At 47.4% G+C, this 22,668-nt stretch overlaps 1 protein-coding gene across 3 annotated transcripts in view; it reads left to right on the forward strand.

Annotated features, from left to right (window-relative positions):
* Nucleotides 1–10,759, forward strand: part of Arel1 (apoptosis resistant E3 ubiquitin protein ligase 1) — a 53,340-nt gene extending 42,581 nt beyond the window's left edge. For all 3 annotated transcript variants that reach the window (XM_052185421.1, XM_052185422.1, XM_052185420.1), the window contains 9 exons: nucleotides 865–940; nucleotides 1,389–1,498; nucleotides 2,408–2,587; nucleotides 3,218–3,343; nucleotides 5,022–5,151; nucleotides 5,231–5,289; nucleotides 7,536–7,625; nucleotides 8,039–8,214; nucleotides 8,308–10,759. In XM_052185421.1, coding sequence (XP_052041381.1) covers nucleotides 865–940; nucleotides 1,389–1,498; nucleotides 2,408–2,587; nucleotides 3,218–3,343; nucleotides 5,022–5,151; nucleotides 5,231–5,289; nucleotides 7,536–7,625; nucleotides 8,039–8,214; nucleotides 8,308–8,410 — 1,050 coding nt within the window. In that variant the 3' untranslated portion in view covers nucleotides 8,411–10,759. The remainder of the gene's footprint in view (nucleotides 1–864; nucleotides 941–1,388; nucleotides 1,499–2,407; nucleotides 2,588–3,217; nucleotides 3,344–5,021; nucleotides 5,152–5,230; nucleotides 5,290–7,535; nucleotides 7,626–8,038; nucleotides 8,215–8,307) is intronic.
* Nucleotides 10,760–22,668: the final 11,909 nt, after the last annotated feature.

Consider the following 22,668-nt stretch of genomic DNA (forward strand, 5'->3'; position numbering starts at 1 on the left):
ATGCTGCAGCTGGCCAAGGGTAGAGGCAGTTTTCCCACTCTCGTGTCCTCAGGGCCAGTTTGCTCACACCCAAGCCAGTAAGGCCAGCTCTACTTCGCTGCCAAGGTGAGGTGCAGGGCCTGCTCTCCTAAGTGCTGCCATCAAGAGGGCCAGGGCCAGCTCTCCAGCATTCAAATAAGTCCTCGTGGCTAGCTCACCTGCAACACCCCCTCCACCCTCCACCACCACAACCAGGGCCAGCACTGTGTGCTTCCTGGGAGAGGTTGGGGCACAGCTCTTCCCCCATGGCCGCAGAGCTGGCAGGAGCTCTGCACAGCCCTCAGACATCAGCTTGGTTCCGTGAGGCAACCCAGACCAGGGATGTTTGTGCAGCCTTTGATGGTAACATGCGCACTCTGCTGCTGGGCTACGGACCCAGACGTGGCCCTCAGAGGCAGCACAGGCCAGGACCTTACCCTGGCCTTAGGTGGCACTGCTGGCTCCTCACATCAGGCTGTTCCTGGAGACTCCAGATCTACCTCTCTTCATTGTACCCACATCCTTCTCTTTCTCTTCCATCTCTCTACCATTTACTTGCTCATCTTAGTGGCATACAGGGATTCTGGGTTTCTGGGGTCATCTTTGGTGCTGTCTGCCCACCTGGCTGCATGGTGTGGTTGCCCCCAATTTTTTAAAATACTGAATTTCTCCTGGAGAGCTGTGTATTTGAATATAAGATGATATCAATGAGTCTTACTTGTGTGCCATCTGCCACTTCCACGGAGTGGCTGCTCAGTGGCAGTGGTGCTGCTCTTGAGGGTTTGTCTTAGGCGCTGAGGGAGCAGCCAGTATCCTAACAGCTTCCTTCCTCACTCTGCTTTTTAGTCTTTGAAGGCCACTCGGAACTTTTCCATCTCAGATTGGAGCAAGAACTTTGAAGTGGTTTTCCAGGATGAGGAAGGTGGGTTTTAAAGTTTCATTTTATTATTTTAATTCTCCTTCCTACTCCCACTCTTCAAAAAAGTTCAGACCAGCCCATTCAAGCTCCCCAGCTTCTGTTAGGAAAGGAGCCTGACTGGACAGCGTGCTGGAATTTAGAGAACAGAGACATGGGGGTGAGCACTCACCGTTCACACCAGAAGGACAGAATAACCACTGCAGATCCATAGTGTCCGTTTCCTGGATCTCTGACCTTCTGTGTTTCTGTTAGCTCAGTGACTAGAATACCTTGGAATCTATAGAAGGAAGTGGGATTTCAAGAAGTGTTCACCACATCGGTGAGCTGCACTGAAGAAACAGGTAGTGGAATAGAGAGAAGGAACAGGAGAATGCTAAGTGGTAACTAAAGGAAGAAAAGTAATAGCTGGTGGTGTAAGCCAGCATCTCTTAATTTTCATTATACTTTTCAGCTTTGGATTGGGGAGGGCCTCGCCGGGAATGGTTTGAGCTAATCTGCAAAGCACTGTTTGATACCACCAGTCAGCTCTTCACCCGGTTCAGTGACAACAACCAAGCACTAGTGAGTCCGTGCCTTCCTTGGGGGGGGGGGGGGTGGAAAGCTACACTGAATACACAGAGGTTCCCCAGCTGACCTTAGAGGCTGGACAGCTTGAATTTGGCTCTTCATACGCTGTTCGTAATGAATTAATCAAGCTGCCTACCTTTTATTTGGCTCCATTATTTCATCTGTAGAATGGGAAGAAAGAGTTGAGCACTTGGCTAAGAGTATTATTACATTGTAACTTTACTCACTTATAATAATTAAGCTTTTATCCAAAGAGAAAAGCCTATGCCAGTTGTCTTCTGTATTAGATCTTTGACTAGAAAGGAATCACAAACACAGTACATGACTGTTGGAAATGCTCATGTTTAGAAACAGGCATCTAATCACCTGTACTCAGTTCAACTAAGGACCACAGACTGACCTAAGGCTCTTCAGTGGTCTTTGTCCTCCAGTCGCTTTACATCACTTAGTTGTCTGCTCTGTGATCCCTAAGCTGGAATTGTATCCCCTTAGCATTGGGTGTGAGTCAGCTCTAATACATGCCCGAGACAGTCCGCTTATAAAGAGAAAATGTTATTTCACCACAGACTTTTAGAGGTTTCAGTTTGTGGCTGGTTGGCTTCCTTGCTTTTAGGTTTGTGGTGAGGCAGCACATCATAGTGGCAGAGTATGGAAGGAGATTCATCTCAGGGCTAGGGCATGAGAGATAGAAAGAGACCAGGTAGTTCTCTTCCAGGACATACCATCAGCAGCCTGAGTCCTACTGATGGCACTCTGGGTTGGGGACCCAAACTTTTAAATATATACACCTTTGGGGGACATTCTAGATCCAAACTGCAGTACCTAGGATTTGGGAGTCTATCCAGAATTAGCTAGAATGGATGAAAAAATGGTCAAATGCCTTTTTGTTTTTTTCTCTGACAGGTGCATCCTAACCCTAATCGCCCAGCTCACCTGCGCTTGAAGATGTACGAGTTCGCAGGGCGGCTGGTGGGCAAGTGTTTGTATGAATCCTCTCTAGGGGGAGCCTACAAGCAGTTGGTCCGTGCCCGTTTCACTCGGTCTTTCCTGGCCCAAATCATAGGACTCCGTATGCATTACAAGGTAACACACTAGGTTTTCACTAAAGACAGGTTAGCCATCGGCCTCGGGATGAGCTGATTTTCTGAAGTACTTTTTTCCCTTTTATTTATTTATTTTTTAAGATTTATTTTTCTGGGAGAGATGGCTCAGCGATTAAGAGCACTGACTGCTCTTCCAGAGGTCCTGAGTTCAAATTCCAGCAACCACATGGTGGCTCACAACCATCTGTAATGGAATCCGATGCCCTCTTCTGGTGTGTCTGAAGAGAGACAGTGCACTCACATTCATAAAATAAATAAATAAATCTTTAAAAAAAAAAAAAGGAAAGATTTATTTTTCTTTTGCATGTATGTGTGTGTTTTGCCTGCTTGTATGTACATGCACCAGATGCATCCCTGGTGCCCACTGAAGAGAAAGCCTGGGGTCCCCTGGAACTAGAGTTACAGACAGTTGTGAGCCTCCATTTTGGTTCTGGGAACAAAGCCCAGGACCTCTGGAAGAAAAGCCAGTGTTCTTAACCTCCGAGTCATCTCTCCAGCCCCCTGAGCTGATTATTTTTAAGATTTAAAGTATAAGTGGTGTCAAGCAGTTAAAAATCTCATTCATGGCAAAAGAGTATTTATGTGCTTCTTTGTCTTCCTGTCTCCACAGTACTTTGAAACAGATGACCCAGAATTCTATAAATCCAAAGTGTGCTTTATCCTCAACAATGACATGAGTGAGATGGAGCTGGTCTTTGCAGAAGAGAAATACAACAAATCGGGTCAACTGGATAAGGTGAGAGAGACCAGGACACATAAGTCCCTGGAGCCCAGACACCTCTAAGGTAGCACCACTAGGACTTTCTGCAGTGAAGGAAAGGAAAGACTCTGAAGAGGACTGCGTAACATACTAATGAAGCATCCTTGCCTGAGCTGGTCTGGGAGGGATGACTGTCATTGATTAGTGGTTGGATATAGGTGCCTGGTTCTTTGTTTAACACAATGACTGTACGTGGTAAAACCCTTTTTTGTTGTTGTTGTTGTTCTTGTTGGATTTGGTTTGATTTGGTTTTGAGACAGGGTCTCACTCTGTAGCTCAGGCTGGCCTTAAATTTGGTTTTCAGACCAGGCTGGCTTTGAACTCACAGACATCCACAGCCTCTGCCTGAGTGATGAGATTACTGGCCGGATATATATTTGTTGCAAATATATTTTGTTATATTGTGGAGTTGTTCAATATCAAATGATAATAGTGAAGCTAGTCAGAGTAATAATAGATAATTAAACCTCATCAGCTTTGATAGTGCCACTGCAACACTAGGTTATCAATATGTAATTAAAAGGAAAGTAGCAAAGATATGGCAGCTGAGTGTGATCATGCACTTTGATCCCAGCACTTTGGAGGCAGAGGCAGGTGGGTCATTGTGAGTCTGAGGCCAGCCTGCTCTACAAACAGAGGCCAAAGAGAACAAAACTAAATGCTCTATTGAAAAGGCTAGGAATGCCAGTTTTCTGTCTTTGTGCTAGTGAGGTCTGCACCTTGCTTCCTGAGTTGACTTAACAAAGTAGCTAGTGAGCAGAATGAGGTCTTGGCATAGGAATAGCAGCAGGTTGTTCACCTGCAAGATTTTCAACAGATTGACAGTAGAACTTTTTTTTTCTGTAATTATGAATATTATATTACTGCTATAATTTGGTGTGGTTTGTTTTGTGAATAAGTACGTCTAGCTATGGCCTAAGAAATGTTATTAAGATTTATCCACATTAGTGCAATTAAAATGTTAACAGGTCTTTAAGATATCTGAACTCACAGCTAATGGAGGTGTTCCTACACTCACAGAGACAATTCTGGTTTCTATAGAGTCTCCAGGCTTTAACGCTTTGGGACTTCTTCACATGCCCCTTGGTAGCTGTCTGTTGGGTGTGAGTGTTTATTCTGTTTGTGACTTAGGAAGCCTGTTTAGCTTTTCTTCACAGATAGACAATTACAGAACAAATGAGGAACAAACAACTAATAGACTGGCGTTCTGTAGCAAGTCAGTACCATGCCAAATCCCCAAGTGTCAGGTGTTGCTCTTTCCTTCTGTGTACTTGGGAGATAGGAATGTGTGAGAACAGCTGCTTCTGTCATGTAAAAGAGCTTCTTTGAGAAAAGGCCATTAGTGATTTACCTAAGGGAGAAGAATTAAAGGAATGCTAATGAGACCATAGAACCTTTGATACATCTCTGCCATTCATGCCTGAGAGAAGACCCTGCCTGATGCCCACTGTGGAAGTCATAGCTCGAGGAGTGTGGAATAGTGGTGTGAGCCCTGGAGGTCAGTATAGGAGAGTAAAAGCAAGTATGTTAAAAAGACTAATGTGGGCGAGAAACTTGAGGGAGTCCAGGGACTGCCTGTAGAACATTTCAACCTGATACAGCTTACAGTTTTACCCACAACTCACCTTGTCTTGTCTTTTGCCTTCTGTTTCAGATTGTAGAACTCATGACAGGTGGAGCTCAAACCCCAGTCACCAATGCAAATAAAATCTTCTATTTAAACTTGTTGGCTCAGTACCGGCTGGCCAGTCAAGTGAAAGAGGAGGTGGAGCATTTCTTGAAAGGTGGGCTCCTGTCTCCCTGCGCTTCAGACGTCTGGGCCAGAGTTGCGGTGTGGCTCTAACTTGGACACTTCTGTTTCAGGCTTGAATGAGCTGGTTCCTGAGAATCTTTTGGCTATTTTTGATGAGAATGAGCTTGAGGTAAGTGCTTAGGATTTGAACCTATCTTGTTTGTATTGTTCTTTGTTGACTTGCAGGGGGCACACGGTACCACGTGAGGTATATGGAGGTCAGAACGCCACTTGCCCACGTAGTTCTCCCCTTCCCACCACATGAGTCTCCGGATCGGCACAAGTGGTCAGGCTTGGTTGGCAGCACGTGCTTTTACCTTCTGAGCCAGCTCACCAGCCCCAAGACTGCTGTTCTCGAGAGCATGCCTTATGGGCCCCTGCTTGCTGTGCCTTCTGTTAGTGGTATGGCAAGAAAGTCCATTTTTTTCTTTTTGGGAATTGAGAAGATTGAGACAGTCTCACTGTGTAGCCAGAAAGACTTTTATTATACAGGTGTTAGATTCGCTTCAAAAAAAATTTTTTTTATTGTATATGAGTCTTTTCCTACACGTGTATCTGTGTACCTTGTATGCGCCTGATGCCTGCAGAAGCCAGAGCAGGGTTATTGGATCCCCTGGAACTTGAGTTACAGATAGTTGTGAGCTGCTATGTCAATGCTGGGAATTGAACCCAGGTCCTCCGGAAGAGCAGCAATGCTTTGAAAGCACTGAGCCATCTCTCCATCCCTGGATTTACGTTGTTACTCTTTATTCATTAGCCCTTTCCTCATCTTTTAAAAATTAGAATGTTAAAAGCCATAGAGCAGGAAGTAGTTATGAAGAGTAGTGGTTAATATTTATCTACCAAGTATTATTAATATTAATTGACTAATGAGGAGTATTTGTATATTTAAGTGAATATAGAGTGTATTTGTTTAGGTGTGGGTGAACTGTGAACTGTGTGCTGAGATGCCAAAGAAACTGCAGTGACGCCAGCAGTCCCTCAGGGGCTGAATTCCTCCTGCACTCAGAAGGCAGAGGCAGTTGGATCTCTGAGATCCAGGACAGCCAGGGCTATACAGAAGCCCTATCTCCAAACAAACAAACAAACAAACCAAAACTACAAAAAAGAGAAACTTTAAAATTCCTAAGAAAATAGTGTCATCACCAGGTGAGGCTGTGTCATTCTTACTGGGTTAGCTGAACCGTCCTAGAGAGCAGTCAAAGCCTCTGTGATTTTCATCACCGTCTGTGCCTCCAGATAGATATAAAATCCAAACCCTGACCTCTCAGTCTAGCATTCTGATAGCCCTCTTAGCTCGGGCTTTGGGGCACCGGGGTATTTTGTTGTAGCGTGAGCGCCAGAAACAGCACACTGGAGCGGGGGAGAAGAGCTGCAGCCCACAGCTGTTCCTCAACTGCCCCTGCTCGCTCATTGACCTGGCATGGTCTTCAAGAGGCTAAAGCTTCCAGGGCTTAATTTGGGCTTTTTTGTCTTTTTATTAAGAGGTATCGTCCCTTACAGCTATTGGATGGGTACTCAGAGTCTGCTAAGTAACATGCTGGCTCTTGAGCCAAATTAGCACATCAACAAGATATGTAAGGCTCTGATGTCATTAATGTTCTCTCTCTCTCTCTCTCTCTCTCTCTCTCTCTCTCTCTCTCTCTCTCTCTCCCTCTCTCTCTACCTTTTAGTTTATCTATTCAGCTGGAAGCAGAGCTAAAGGGAAGTAGTAAAAGTTCAACCCACAAAAGGCAGCTAGACCTGAGAGTAAGCACTCGTAAAGAGGCTTTTCCTCTGCAGACAAGAGCACAGACTCGGCTCCTTTATTTCTTTCATTTCATTCTGTAATTACAGAGAATCCTTAGCAGTTCTTAACTAGGCACACTCCTCAGAAACACCTAGGAAACCTCTTTAGTTATATAAGCTTATAATTCAACTTTAGAGATTCTGGTTCAGTACATCTAGTGTATTCATCTGTCTGTCTTTTAAATCGAGTCTAAGATACAGATATATGTGTGCCATAGGGTTTGTTGTGTGCTGTGATGCATCTGAGGTCAGAGGACCACTTCTAGAAGTTTGTTACTTCCCTCCCCCATGGGTTCTGGGGATCCAACTCAGGCTGGCTTGCACAATAATCACTTTTGTTTTCTGCTGAATTTGTGTGTGTGTGTGTGTGTGTGTGTGTGTGTGTGTGTGTGTGTATTTAAGCAGTGTAGGTTTTCTAACACTGTGTTTTTTTTCTATACCACACTGGTTAGGAATCATTGGCCTATTGCAGTTCATTCTAGCACTGTGATCTCATTTTCTGTCTTTCTCTTGGCATTGGTTTTATTCTGCATTCCCATGTCTGTAGGTAACTGACTAAATAGTGTCTTTGTCCTTCTGCCTGTCTAGCTGCTGATGTGTGGGACTGGAGACATCAGTGTGTCTGACTTCAAAGCCCATGCTGTAGTGGTTGGTGGATCCTGGCATTTCAGAGAAAAGGTAACGGGCTAAACTTTCACGGTTGGGTTGATATCTACTTGTGTGGAATGGTTTTAGAAGACAAAAGTAGAAGAGTTGAAGAAGTTGATATGTTGGCTGGCAAAAAGATGATTCATGTGTGAAAATAAGGTACTTATCTAAGCTGAAAGGAGTTCAGGTCTCTAAAGACAGATACCTTGACTACCACTGGGGTAGCGGGTGGCGATGCAGGTAAACAGAGCCAAGCCATCCATTGGTGATTGATTGCCCTCTGACCCTGTGGCAGTGTGAATTCTCTTGGGGTGGGGGTTGTTATCCATGCCTTACAGTACTGTAAGTGGGAGCACATGCCTGCCCACAGTATCCTGGTCCTTCCTAGGAATCAGATCTTAGGCTGCACACCAGTTGATTAAAGCCCTATATTTTCCTGCCAGGTCATGAGGTGGTTTTGGACTGTGGTTTCCAGTCTGACCCAGGAGGAACTGGCTCGGCTGCTTCAGTTCACCACAGGCTCTTCTCAGCTCCCACCTGGAGGATTTGCTGCCCTCTGTCCCTCATTTCAGATTATCGCTGCTCCAACCCACAGCACACTTCCTACTGCACACACATGGTAGGCTGCCCAAAGTATCTCTTGTGGGAGATTCTCTTCCTAGCCCTTGCCCATGTTTCTTGTAGTGTGAATTAATCTTCTTTGTTTTTCCAGTTTCAACCAACTGTGCCTCCCTACATATGACTCATATGAAGAGGTGCACAGGATGCTACAGCTGGCCATCAGTGAAGGCTGCGAGGGCTTTGGCATGCTCTGACTGCTCCTCTGTCACCTGCTTGGCTCCCAAGCTCTCCAGAGCATCTGGACACATGTTAACAAGCATAACCTCTGACCTTAGCCACAGCCATTAGCCGGAAGATCCTGCATGCTCCCCTGTGTCTGGAGTATTCCATCATCTACGAGCACTGTTCTTACCTCGCATTCTGTCTACATTTACCACAGGCCACTAGAGCATGTGGCCCCTATCTGAGCTCTGCTCAGTCATGAGAGGACCATGCTGCTGTCTTTTCGTCGGTCCTTTGAAGATCTCTGTGGCTGGATCTGCCTCCGTGGCTGGGAGAGACGCATGACACAGAGGATGCAATTCTGTTGGAAAGCCGGCACGTGAGAGCCTTGCACCGTGCCTCCTTCCAGCCCTCCGTGAGCTCACTACTTGACCAGACTGGGCAACCCATCACCTCTTCTCATCAGTGGCCAGGAGAAGCACAGCTAGAAAGTGGCTCATACAAGCCATCTGATCTGCCCTCCCACATAATGGCAGGCACAGGCCATGGCACTGGATTAGTTCTCATGGGGACTGGTAGTACAAAAGGATCTCTTTATGATGACAGAACTGGAAAAGACACTCCCTGTGGGCATTTTTTAAGATGTTCATTAATCTATAAGGAATTTGCTAAGCTTTCTCTTGAATTTGAGCCAGTGAGAAAAGCAGTCAGAAGAATGGGAAGGTTGTCCGTGCTGGAGCCTCCAGTGCTGGGGACACTTTTCTCTTGGAGAAGGGCCGTGTCCAGGCATGTGGATGGCTTGAAGACTGCTGATGCTTTTCTCTGAGTTTGTTCTTTGCACTGAAGGAGAGCTTGGCCTGACCTCCAACTTATGGAGTTTGTTAAGAGCTGTCTTCAGCATTCTGCTGGGAGAATTTTGGGAGCAATGGACTGGGACAGTGAACATAGCCTGCCAGCTCTGGTGGTGATGTTGGGCAGCGCTAAGGCAAAGGAGCGGCGATCACAGGTCCTGGGTCAAGCCATTGGGGATAGACAAGGTGGAGTTCCAGCAGCAGTAAATACCTAGCAATTCTAAGTACTTGGCTTCATCAGTTACCAGGAACTGGGGGAAGCATGGAGGGAGAACGCTATATTGGGTTCACAGTTACATGGTGATCAAAGAGAACTTCTCAGTCTCGAGGAAGATAACATCTTTTCATGAGCATTTGAATGAAAACAACATGAAGGCTCAATATCACATGGATTTCCCAATTTCTGTCTTTAATAAGGCTTTTCTACAAGCCACTATTTTCCATGGGGCACTCACTCAGAATATTACAAGCCATTTTATTGCCAAAACCAGCAAGTACACAGAATCCCGAGACAAGGCAGTTCTTGTGATGGTGCCTTGGCCTCCTGGAAGCAGTCTGAGCCCTCCTGTTCCCAGGGATCATGAGAAACAAGCCCTCCTGAGCTGCTAGAACCCTGCCTGACCTCCTTCGCAGTCATCATCTGTCTTCTTGGCGTGGGTGCTCACCTCACTTATCCTCGGGGTTTGGGACCTGGCATCAGGACCTCTCCACCCAGGATCCTCCATGCCACATGGTCACTGCTCTCCTCAGGGACCGGGACAAGGTGCTGCTGCCTGCCCACACTTTCCCAAGGAACACGTACACGATCATTTAGCCACTACCCTGCTGCCTCTCAGGCCTCCACTGGGGCTTCCAGCTGGGTACATGGCTGCTTGGCCGTTTGGGGCAGTTCTTCCTCCTAGGTTCTGTAACCCTGGCTCCAGCACCCCTCTGCAGACTCACAGGGGGCCAGTGTGTGTACGTGGCTAGACCTCTCATTTTAAGCTCTAGTCATAGCACTTTTTCAGAGTCTCCTAGGTACTGTTGCAGCCCAACTGGGGTAGCTCGTATCCCAGGGTGGTCTTTAGACCCCAGAGTCTTTAACAAAAAACACCCTCTAGTACTGTGTGGTTTTCTATCCTTCCAGCTTGCTCTCCTGACTATTCAGAAGCACTTTGCTCTCTTTTGCATTTTCTTTCACCTTGTTTTCTAATACTGCTTTGTTCCTAGCCAGTGTGGGGAAGAGATCCAGGATGTTGGACAGATAAAAACATGTGTTATTTCTTGGTCAATTTTCTATTCATATTCCTTATTTTGGCCGGTTCTTTTGTTTATGCTTTGTGATCTAGGTACTTGGGAGGCCAGCTGCCCTCCTGGTTTCTGGCTTTTCGGTGTCCTTGTAGGAGACCAGTCATGAGCACCAAGGAGAGTGGCAGCTTGGTTTTAGAACTTGGCAGAGGCTGAGCTCCACTGCACGTTTTCAGACCAGGACTGGATGTCTACGGATGGAGATGTAAATATTTTGTACAGTAAATAAAATGCCTACAATAATCAAGGGCTAAATGTCTGTTTGAGTGGGGTGGGCGGTGTTTAAATGGAAGATGGGAAGGAAATAGTTTACAGATGCTTTATGTGTTCTTGGAAGCAGGAAGCAATCTGCTGTGGACAGGGTGTGTCCTTGGGGCCTGGCTTGTCTCCCACACCTGTGCTAACTCATTGTAGATAGCAATCCAGTGGGGAAAGTGTTTGTACTCAGAGTCTGAGGAAGGAAACTAGTTTGATATGAGCAAAGGGTATCTATATGTCTTTAAGGATTAGTTTGTTGTTTTTTACAACAGGAAATCAGTAGAGAGAATTTCTATACAAGTTAAAGGAGGTCTGGAGAGATAGCCGAGCAGTTCAGGATACCCGCTTCTCTTGTAGGGCCTGGCTTTGGTTCCCAGTACCTACACTGAGCTGCTTACAACTGCCTGTAATTCCAATTCCAGGGGAGCCAGGGAGCCAAGTTGTCCGCAGGCATCTGCACAAACAGGGTGCACACAAACATACACAGGCACATACATACACTGAAAAAAAAACCTCGAAGGATCAAGGAAGGTGGTGAGGTAGGGCATGCTAGGAGGGTCACTTGAGAACAGTCGGAGAACATGGTGGGCCTTGCCTCATAAAACAAAACCCTTTCAGTAGCAAACAGTAACAAAGCCCCAGACAAAACTGTGGATGAGAAGTGCTCAGGGATCAGTCACCCAGCCTCCTGTCAGCACTGACAGCCCTCCAGACTTCACAGCATTCGTATTTACTGGCTCCCGTCCTCCACATGCTATTCCCATGGTTGCGTCCTCAGTTGGTTTTTAAAGTCCTTGAAGACCATCTTAGCCTCATGAGAATCTAGCCCAGACACCTGGTGCTGAACCCAATTAATCCTATGTTCTGAGATTGCTGTGTTGGATGCTCCTAGGTACTTATAAACTGTCTTTGGCGTGGTCTGACATGATTGTGATTCTCTGTGATAAGAAGATGTTACTCAGTATATAAGTACGGGAGTACTGAAAATTACTCAATGGTAAATTATCCTCAAACTTGAGGACTGGGCTAGTATTTCAGACTCAGTAGGAAATCTCTTGCTTTTTTTTTTTTTTTTCTTTTATAAGTCAGGGTCTCTATATATAGTCCAGTCTAGGCTAACCTAGAACTCACAGAGATTCTCCTGCCTCTACCTCCTGAATGCTGGGATTAAAGTCATGCACCATCATGTGCATGTGCTTGGCTGCAGAAACATTTGAGAATGAATCCGTTACTTTTCACAACCCAAACTTGACATTTTTGTTTTGTCTCTTGAAGATTAGTAGAGAACCCAGGCATTGGGCCACCAGTGCTTCCTGCCTGCCTCACATCTACTCTGTGCGGGATGTGACAGATGAACGGACACTTTGTACTTTTGTTTACCTACTAGTCACTGTGATTCAGGGTTGATGGAGAGAAGGCCCTACTCCAGGGCAGAGAATTTCTAAGAGGTGCAGTGAGTAGTCATGGCTTTAAAATCTACATGGAGGAATTTTTGTAGAACTGTGAGCTAATAACCTGAGGAAAGAGACTGCCAACTTTGAAATAATCCCTCATAAAGAACACAGGATACCCTTGAGGATGTAACTGAAGGGGAGCGAGTCCTAAAATTATTTTTATCTCTACGTTGGAAAATCCTTAGTCACATGCAAATGGGATAATTACAATGAGGTCAGACACAGTACTCTGATGTTTATCTCTGGTAACTGTGTCTGCAGAGAAAGACTCATTTGAATAAACGTCTTGTCTATGCTTTCCTTATATGAAACAGCACCAGTTAGTAAAGGCCAAATTCCTGGAGCACACTTCACTGAAAAGCATACAGTTTCAAGAGTGCCAGAAAAAGGGAAACACCCGTTGTCCTCTGACATAGCAGGGACACCATGATTCTGTTAAAGCTATAAGCAGGGTCAGTTTCTGTGGTGAGAGGATCCTGTACCTCTCCAGGATGGGTTCATCTTGACAACCTGCCACATTTCACCTGCACTGTTGGTTGGCTTGTCAAAGGTGGGGTCTGAAGCTTTCTATGCCTTACAGGCTGAGTGTTCCCTCTCTAGAACTCCCACTCAGAGGAACTGCCAAGACATTCCTCGGTCCATTAGCAGAGTCAGAGATATCAGGATTTGCAAGCCAGCTGGAGAAGGTGGATGACTCTTAGGCTATTTTGAATGCAGAATGTTGGGTTATTGTGTAACAAGATTATGTGTCATTTTGGGGTCTCCTAAGTCCTAGGTTTAATTCTCCCAAGTTGTCATTTCAACTTCTGCAAAAGACTCCTGGGATCTGGTTCCGCCCCTGGCTTTGTGGTCTCCCCCCTTCCCCCCTGGTCCTGTCCATAGCTGTATTTCAGCAAACACATCTTGTGTGTGGGACACCACAGAGAGCTTTGGACGTTAAATAGAATGTGGTCCCAGCCTGTGAGTACCTCAGTTCTGTGCTGTTTCCCTGAGACTTAGGCATACAAACTCAGGGCCACATGCCTCCATGTGTGACATTCTGTTTCGTTTTCACAGGGGTAGGAAATGTTTATGTGTTTGGAGACTGTATCAAGCAGTAACAGCCGCAAATGAAATATCTAGCTTCTTTAACAAAGGGAAATTACTCTCTCTGACTTTCAGAGAAGAAAGAACTCTTGTAAAGATGGACTCAAATAGACCCAAGGGGCAAGTTCTCATTGTACCATAAATAGTCTATCACCTAGTAGATCCTGGACCAGGCTGGGAAAGGAAACTCCGTGATCTTAAGGCCAGTTCTCCTCTAACCTGCTCTCCCAGACACACACGACCTAGATATTGACTTTGGCTGCAGGGACCTGGCCAGTTGCCTGCAGCTCAGTGAATGAAATTAAAATCTTGAGTGAATGGGGAAAGGGAGTGTTTTCAACATTAATAGCAATCAAACAGATTTGTGCTTGGTTGAAATAATTTGGATGGCAGAGGAAAGACCAAGCCGTTTCCAATGAATCCCAAAGCACGAGGAAGTGAATCAGCACTGAAGAGCACGGCATTGGGTGAAGAGCATGGCACTGGTTTGTGGCCACCATGGGTGGAAACACCGCATTCAAGTCCAGTTTTCCCATAGTGTCAGTCAAACCCAGGAAATGAGTCTTGAGTTCTCTGCTGTGCGGTGTGACCATCCCTTCATGGCCATCTTGTTCCTCCCTGGAGGTTGGACAGCTCTGGTTAATCAGCAGCTAGATGGGTGCTAGTTTGAACCCTGCCTCAAGAATACCAACTCGCTCTACTCCCTTAAAAGGATTTCTTTGGAGCCTTGTTCATGATAATACCAAGACGGTTTTCTCAGTCCCAGCAATGGAAGTGAAACTTCTATAGAGGGTACTTTGAAATGAACATATTGAACGAATCTAGGAAGGCTCATGTGGGCTGCCCTGGGAACCTTTGTGTGTGTGGGGGGGGATGGGGGACGGGGAGCAGCCATCTGCAGACTCCATGATTCTCCTCTATTTCTGCCCCCAGAATCTTGGAACTTCTATTGTCTTGGCTTCTAAGTTATGTCTTCCAGACAGCCTCACACCAGGAACCAGCACAAATCTCTCTGTCAGACTGTATCTTGAGTTTTGGTTTTAAAAATGTCACTATGGATCAGCTGTGGGGAAACAAAAGGAAGCAAAACTCTAGCCCTGACTTTTGGGGTGAGCCTGGGCATAGGGGCTTGGTGCAGTGAGAACAGGGGGCCAAGATAGTGGTTGGCACAAGGATATGGAGAACTCTGGAAGCTGAGCCAGAGCCTCAAAGGACCGAGGCCCAGGAAAGCCTGGCACAGGGAATAGCTGGGTATTTAACCAGGAACACTCACTCATTTTCCCTCAGCCTTGGCAACAGGTCAGAGCAAGCAGTTCTAGAAGGGTCCACATCTTTTCTGTTGTCCCCACCCCAGCTTCAATCACCATCCCAAACATCTGCTTCAGATTTGAGCCCTTGCCCCTGCCTGATTGCGGACTAAACCATGGGTAGTGAGGGTGAGGGTGGCTCTGCAGGTGTCAGGTGGGGAAGAAGAGAAGGTTCTGGATAAAGCTGCTCTAAGATCTTCAGGTAGTACAGCAAACTAGGAAGCTGTACGCATATGCATGCACGCATGCTTGTGCATATGCACACGCGCGCGCGCACACACACACACACACACACACACACCCTTTTCAAAAACACAAGTGCCTCCAAAATCTAGCCAGTAACTTGTTTCACTTTCTGGGTAAAGGGAGTGGTGACCTGGGAGAAGGAATTGGGAATAGCTGGAGAAAGCCTGGACCATGGCAGAACTACTTTTTAGAGGCAGCTCAACCAGCCCAGAGGTTGCCTGAAGAGGTAGTGCCTACAGCAAGCAGTGAGGTGCTAATGGGTCCTTAAACACCTCTACCTGGTTTATAAGCAGAAACAGACACAAGTAAGTTGGAGCCTTAAAACTAGCCTGCCGCTAGGTGGCCAGAGGAGCTGTCAATCACAGCATCCTTAATGGTTTCCTGAGACAGAAGCTATATTTCTCTAGCACTTGTCCTGATTCTCAGAACATTGCTAAGAAACAGGAAATAATTAAAGGAATGGTTTCAGAACTTATGTAATAACAGGTGACATTTAATTCGAGTTTATTCCACACAGGGCAATAAAGTGTGTAAGCATTTGGCTTGTGTTGACTCTTCGTATTCATGTCTGTCTATAAGCTGTATTCAGTATTTCTGTTTCACAGTCTGAGGCATAAGGGGGTAATCTGTGCAACGTTACATGTCTATTAGATGAATCTTGGTGTCAGCTTGGTCCCAACACCTCACCTCCCGCGAGCGCGAATGAGGTGACTTGGGAGCAGAGAGCCAAGTCCAGAGGATCCCTGCATGAGAGTGGCCAGGGTGTCCTTCATCCTCCGAGGCAGACTGTGTGGGCCCCTAACTTCTGGGTCCCCAGGGAGCCATCTGGTGGCCATGTCCCCAGCCAATCCTGCCACTCTGCCTCCCTGAGACTGCTCCTTCCAGGGCAGCTGCCATCCCTCCATCTCTCAATTCCCAAATGTTTGGGGAAGAGCCGCAGCCCTGTGTCCCGCTCCAGGCCCGTGTGGGGAATGGAAGAAAGCAAAGGCACCAGAGCCGGCCAAGCTGTGGGCTGCCGTTTCAAAGCTCAGGGCAAAAGCCAAGTCCATCACTTGGCTGGAAATGTGGGCGCCTTCGTGACATACCAGCTCCCCCTGGCTACCCTCTCTCCGTCTCACTGAGCACGGGCCATATGGACAACGACAGGCCACAGGCCTTTTCCAGTTGTCTTCGGTCTGTGCCAGAGCCGTCTTGATGTAGGACCAGCCTCTTTCCACTGAGACGTGCTGGAGACGTGCTGGGGGCCTATCCGATGGGGCCCAGTCCAGGGACAGTACCTCTGCAGGCATGGCCAGGTGCGGGTGAATGGCTGAACAAGCTCAGCTCCTGGCTTAGACTATGCATTCAATGAGGCGTATTCCCATTCTCGGACTGTCCATCCTCAGCCTATAAATCCAGCTTGTGTCAGAGGACATGAGGGTTAGAGAAAAAACACATTTGTGTGTGTTTGGGGTGTGTATCTTGACATAGACTTTTTTTTGTAAGATTTATTTATTTAATGTACACTGTCACTCTTCACACACACTGGAAGAGGGCATTGAATCCCATTACAGATGGTTGTGAGCCACTATGTGGTTGCTGGGAATTAAACTCAGGACCTCTGGAAGAGCTGTCAGTGCTCTTAGCCTCTGAACCATCTCTCCAGCTCCTGTTGGCATTCCCTTCAAAAAAAGGGGGTAGATACAGCTTATGCCTGCAAAATGCCCACCAGCATTTGGGAGGCAGGGGCAGCATGTGTGCCCTGTGCGATCCAGAGGTCAACATAACGGGTCCTTGTCTATTACTCTCCATCTTCTGTTTTGAGACAGAGTCTTTCACCGAACCCGGAGTTCACCATTTTGGCTAGACAGAGCAGTGAGCCTCCAAGGTCTGTTTCCTTCTCTCAAACAGCGGTGTTATAGACTCGCACTCCTGCATCCAGCTTTTAAGTGGGGGCTGGGAATGTACATTCGGGTCCTTATTCTTGAGCAGCAAGCCTGTGCCAGCTGAGCTGTCTCCTCAGCCTCCAGTCATTACTTTTGTGGTATTGAGGACCCAGAGTCTCAAAATTCCCTGCAAATGTTCCACTGGTGAGTTACACTGTGACCCCCCCATCCTCTTTAAAAAGTACTTACAATGGCACACCAATATGCACAGCTCTCTTAGACTATGCTGAATTTAATGGAGGATAAGTATCCACTGTTACATGGATGGCTTAGTCTCTTGTTGAAGCTGAAAAGATTGATTCTAATATGCACTACAATGTGCAGTACAATGGGAACTTGAAACTCAAATGCAGTAATGGTGATGAGACACATTCTGAAAACCACAGCAGAGTCTGGAAGTGCTGACGCCGCTTCCCCACTTCCGGTTTCTGTTGGGCTCCCACCTTAGCCCTCCCCAGACAGAGCTAATCCTTTTGCCCTTCCAAAGGAAACCTGGAATTTTTCTTTTTTTTTTTTTTAGAAGAAACTTTGAAAAATTAAGGGAGAGGTCACCCCAAACAAAAAATGTGTAAAAGGAGAGGAGCGCTTGGGCTGGTGGGTGACAGACACCTCCTGACATTAAGACCAGCGTCAGAAGCCAAGTTTGCTGTTAGCCATAACCATGGTGAACATTTCCAGTTCCTCTTCAGCCCACCTGGATATGCTATAGGGTCCTCCTGCCACAACCAAGGAGCCCCAAAGGAAGGAGAGCCATGGACAGCACAGCCGTACTTTTGACCATTTAGGACATGTCTAAAACCCTCAGACCTTAACATACTGTGTGTCCAGAACTCTCTTAAGTCCAGAGACCAGAGGCCATTTTCCTAAGCTTTTTGGGCTTCTTTTCAGGGCCCCTCGATTATACAAGCTGCTCCCAAAGTCGTATCTTTTTTCAAGGTTCTATGTTTTACATTATTTGCTAACATTTGGGGGGAAAATGACAGCCAGAGGAGCTGTCAATCACAGCATCCTTAATGGTTTTCAAATTCTCTGATTCTACTTTGATTTCTCCTCCACCATGTGTCCCTCTGTGTCAGGTGGTGGTGGGTGGTTTGGACATTTGGATACTGGGAGAATGGAATTAGGCATGTTTTAAGTGGGCCTGCTACAATGTATCGGTTTGGTTCCATCTAACAATGGGATTAACAGGGATGAGTAGAGAAGCAAGGGTTGAGTGTATGGAGGGAGACTGAGGTCTGACAAAGTCTCCCAAACATCAGATAATCAAAGGATTTCAGGTTGCCTCAAGCTTTGGGAGTTTTGGAAGTCATCTTTAAGGGGGGGGGGGCGGAATCAGAAAGTTAAGAAAGAATGTTTGGAACAAGGAAAACCAACCGTAACAAATCAAAGCAACTTAAAGGCAACGTCCATAAATATCACTAAGTCCAGTAATACATCCCCAGGCTGACCTCTCAAGCTGGCCTTTGTTAACACTTCATGCCTACTCCATGAGGAAAGGGAAGGTTAACTTCAGCATTACCCCAGCGCATCTAGCACAAGAGTAAGGTGACGATTGTCGAGGATGAATGTTGTACTACTCTTTGGTGTCCTGTGTTGGTCCGCGGAGGGAGAGAGGCCATATACCAGGGCCATGCTGCCAGCTTCTGTGAGTCTGGCCTTTGCCACATACGGGAAGCAGAGACAAGATGGCCATGACATTAGATGGCCAATGTGTTGTGACTGAGTCTGCAGAGATTTGGAAGGATTTGCCTTGGCCAAAGGAAGGAGGAATCACGTAGCTTAGGAAACACACCCTAAGATTTACTTAGCATTTCCCAGTGTCCTCAATTGTGTTCCCCAGGCACAGATTTAGAAACAAGGGTTTATGTGAAAGTGACAGTTTCTTAGGAATCTTCCCAGGGTGGAGCTGGAGAGAGAAGGAGGCCAAGCAAGGGTTCAATATCAACCCAAGGGCTGTGGAGGGGAAGTGGCTGCCTCTGCAGGGAGACTAGGCATTTCTCCTTTACTCCCAGAGTCCCTAGGGATGCTGTTGGGGCTCAGGAAAGTAACCACCCAAGATGGCCAAAGCAGGGTCAAACAGTCAAAGGCTGGCCTCTGACAAAGACGCAGTGCTGGCTCTTGGAAGTGGACTATATATCCTGCACTAACATGGGGCTCTGGGGACAGGTAAACAGGGACCACTACTCTGGCATCTGCTACCCCATGTGCTAATGGCTTTAGCTTTGCACTTCTCACTGGTGGTATATGATCACCCCTTGTATTGATAGTTTCTGTGGGTCCACATGGCAGTCCTGTGACTACCTCCCCCACTCCGATGGGTAAAGAAACTGAATCTCAGTGATGCTGTCGTGACCTGGCGAGAGTCACCCTGAGCTGCAGGGATTCCCTTGTGATTCATGTGTCACCAGCCCGTTCATCTCCTTCATGAGCAGCTTCCTAGTTTACCCACCACTCAAAACCATGGCCCAGCATCGTGTGAGGCACATGTGTAATGAATGTTCAGTGCAGGAAGGGTTCCAGAACCACACTTAGGTACCACACTGAATGCAAGCTCCTGAGACTGCATCTTATGATACAGAGCTTCCCAGTACTGAGGACCATTAGGGGACCATGAAGTGCCCATGGGTCCTGGAGCAAATGCTTGCTAGAGGAAAGGAACAGCCTTGAACAGATGCTTGGATGGCGCCAGAGAGAGGCCACAGCTGTGTTCCGACAGCATCCTCGTTCACACGCACAGAAGCCTCTGTGAAATGTCCCTCTACACGGTTTCAGTGTTCTGGGAATGGCAACATCCTATTTTTAGATGATTTTCAGTATGTCTCTCAAGTTCTCCTCAAAAGTTGAGTAGCACTCAAAAGTCCAAAATCAAAATTTGAGATGGCCGGTGACCCCTGGAACGTGCTAGAAATGGTCCTGAGGTCTTGTCTGAGAACTTAAGAGGGCTTGCAGAACATAAAGAAAAACAAGACAAGTGAAGTGTGGAGCTCAGTATCAACTGGATAAAGTATGTATTCGGTGTACACGCCAAGGAACAAGCACGTGTGCCTTCGGAGGCTGGCTGGGGCCTTGCAGGGGCGGGAAGGGAAGGATTGCTTAGCGGTGCAGTGGAGGATACAAAATATCCTTCTTCCTGTCCTGCCTGCCCTTCTTCTGGACCTGTGCCTTTGGGAAATAGTGAGCACAGTACCCAGCTGTGCTGCCTCTCTGTAATGCTGGGAAGGATTGGGCCCCAGCCAAAATGGGGAGAACAGTGTCCAGAGGGGCAGGGGCTGAAGGATGGAGGGCTGGGACAGCTCCGGGACTCCTGCAGGCTTAGGAGCTCCAGGCTGGTTGCCACCTGCCCTCCCCAACTCAGACTAAATATCAGAGCCCTGAGGGTAAGTGAGAAATTCTTGGCCTCAGCCCGCCCAGGCCTAGCTGGCTTAAAACAAGCTTCCTTCAGGGAACCAGGGTTGCTGTCTGCCCTTGGCAGGTTCTTCCTGTTCCTCACCCCAGGGATTCAAGCTGATTGGCAGATTTATCCAAGCAGTGAGGGTAGGGGCACAAGCCTTGGGAAGCAGCCAGGACAAAGGAGGGAGAGGCAGAGACGAGACAGACAGAATGTCTGAGAGAGAGACAGAGTAAGAGAGGCAAGTGACATAAAGAGACAGGGCAAGAGGGGGGCAGAGGAGAGGGCAGGAAGGACAGACATGTTTTCAAAGAATGTAAGAAAAGGAATGTTTCATCCCGAGTGCGTATGTGTGTGGTGGGGGATGGGTGTGAGAAAGCAAGGGTGGCAGCTGGCGCTCCCACGGTTTCTAGGCACAGTCTTGCCCATCAGCTTTCTACAGCAGAAGGCACACATTCTCAAAGGTGGGCCCAAGGCGCTGGAGCAGGGCTTGCAACATCCCCACATCTGCTTCCCATCTGCACGCTCCCTCCGTGGATTTGCATCCCAGGCTTTCCTGCCAGAGCACAATCCATTCAAAACAAAACGTGGCTTCTCATTCGTAGCTGCAAATCCATCCATGCAGTCACCCAAAGCTCTCTTGGGTTGCCTGAGGTCTCGTCGGCTTTGGGCAGTGCCAGTGTAGGACCAGGCATGGGAATCGGTGGCACAGAGAGAAGGAAGGTTTGTGTGAGAGAAGAGGTGCTGCGGCCCTGGCCTGCAGAGGACTGGCAGCCCTCTCAGGGAGGCAGCTCCCGAGCCCCGCCAGAGAGGCTATACCTAGGCTGTTGACCCAGCCAGTCTGTCCTTCCTCCATCTGGGGCACGGGATATGAGAGCAGAGCCCTCATCTGCCATGACTGGTCACCTCAAAGCACGATGCAGTGTCCTTGAGAAATGGCACGTGTGTTCTAAATTGTGGAAGGATCCAGAGCCGGCCTTATTTTTTATGGATTCAGAGTTGAGAGACCTGGGACTTGTGTTGCTCTTGACACTCTGTCAGGCTAGCTGTCCCATCCCCCCAGCCCCTTGCTCTGTCCCTGGGCTTTCTCACCTTCTGCTACTCTACCCAGGCCCCATTGTTGCCTTCTTCTTCCTTCTTCTTCCGTATTCACCCGTTTCACCATTTACCCAACCATTCATTTCTTCAGCCATAATTTCCTCATTGTCGACTAGGTACCACGCTAGGCGAATAGTCATACCAGTTAAAGAAGTTGAAAAAGAGCACAAGAAATGCCATCAATCAGTGTGTAAGTGATTTGAACACTGAATTCCTTAGGGGAGAGGGAGGTGGGAATACTTCCAAAGGGTGAAGGAGTTTGGGTTTGGCTTCTCTTGGTCTGCCCTTAGAATATAGCTTTCTAACTGGGCATGGGTGGAAGGGCTCAGACATCCTTGAATACACCCAGGCCTGGAGTTACAGGAGATCTCAGAGGCAGGAGATGAGGCCATGGCATAGGAAGACCCTCTAGAGTGGGAGCCTTCGGTGGTTGGGGTCAGCATTACCCTGCTGGTTGACTGAGAGAAGCTATGGTCCCTCCGTCCTCTGAAGAAGAGAAGGCAAGCCCACCAGGGACCAAACTGGGGACTGGGAATTCATTCTGACTAGCCTGGGACGAAGTAGCTTGGGAAGAGTAGCTTGGGCAAGATCAAGGCAAGCAAGAGAGAAGTCAAGGATAGGCAATGCACTATGGTTGTACATGTATGTGTACGTGTGTGTGTGTGTGTGTGTGTTGTGAACTTGTGGCCAAGGCATGGAAATATGAAGCATTGAGAACAGTAACAGCTCAAGTATCAGTTTTCTAAAGGGTTAAAGTAGGCCCAAGACACAGGCAGCAGCAGTGGAAGGGGATTTATTGGCTTGTACAACTGAGAAGCAGACCATAGGACCAAGGTAGGCCTCATTGGATAGCTGGCTGGCCTTGAACTCCAATCCTCCTGGCCCAGCCTCCTGATTGCTGCTATTACAGGCACAGGCAAACAGCCCTGTGCCCACTTTCAGACATATTCTTGACTTAGGGGCTTGGACAAGGCCAGCAGGACTCTTCCCTTCACTCTGGCTCTGAAATAGTGATGATGGCTTTATTCTTTAGGCTGAGCTTGTATGGTCCTTACCATGAGGGACCCGGAAGCAAGTCTTGCTAAGAACTGGGTCACAAGTCACTGCTGTAGCATAGTGCAAGATGGCCTAAGCCATTTCCACACTTCAAAGCCAATCATTACTCAGGTCACTGATAACTGCCTATGATGACCTGCATTTTACTGATGGGAAACCGAGGCATAGGGAGGTCATACAGTCGGGACTCTGGCTTTGCTACGTGAGCTAGTAAGCACTCTCACACTGCTTGGTAGATGTGGACAGTTCGTGAAGGGATTTCAGGGTGAAGCAAATTCCCAGTCCTCACTTTGTTGCCTTTGCCTTCAGGTTAGAAGATTTTCTAGCCTTCCTT

Source organism: Apodemus sylvaticus, chromosome 6 (assembly GCF_947179515.1).
Source record: "Apodemus sylvaticus chromosome 6, mApoSyl1.1, whole genome shotgun sequence".
Lineage (NCBI taxonomy): Eukaryota > Metazoa > Chordata > Mammalia > Rodentia > Muridae > Apodemus > Apodemus sylvaticus.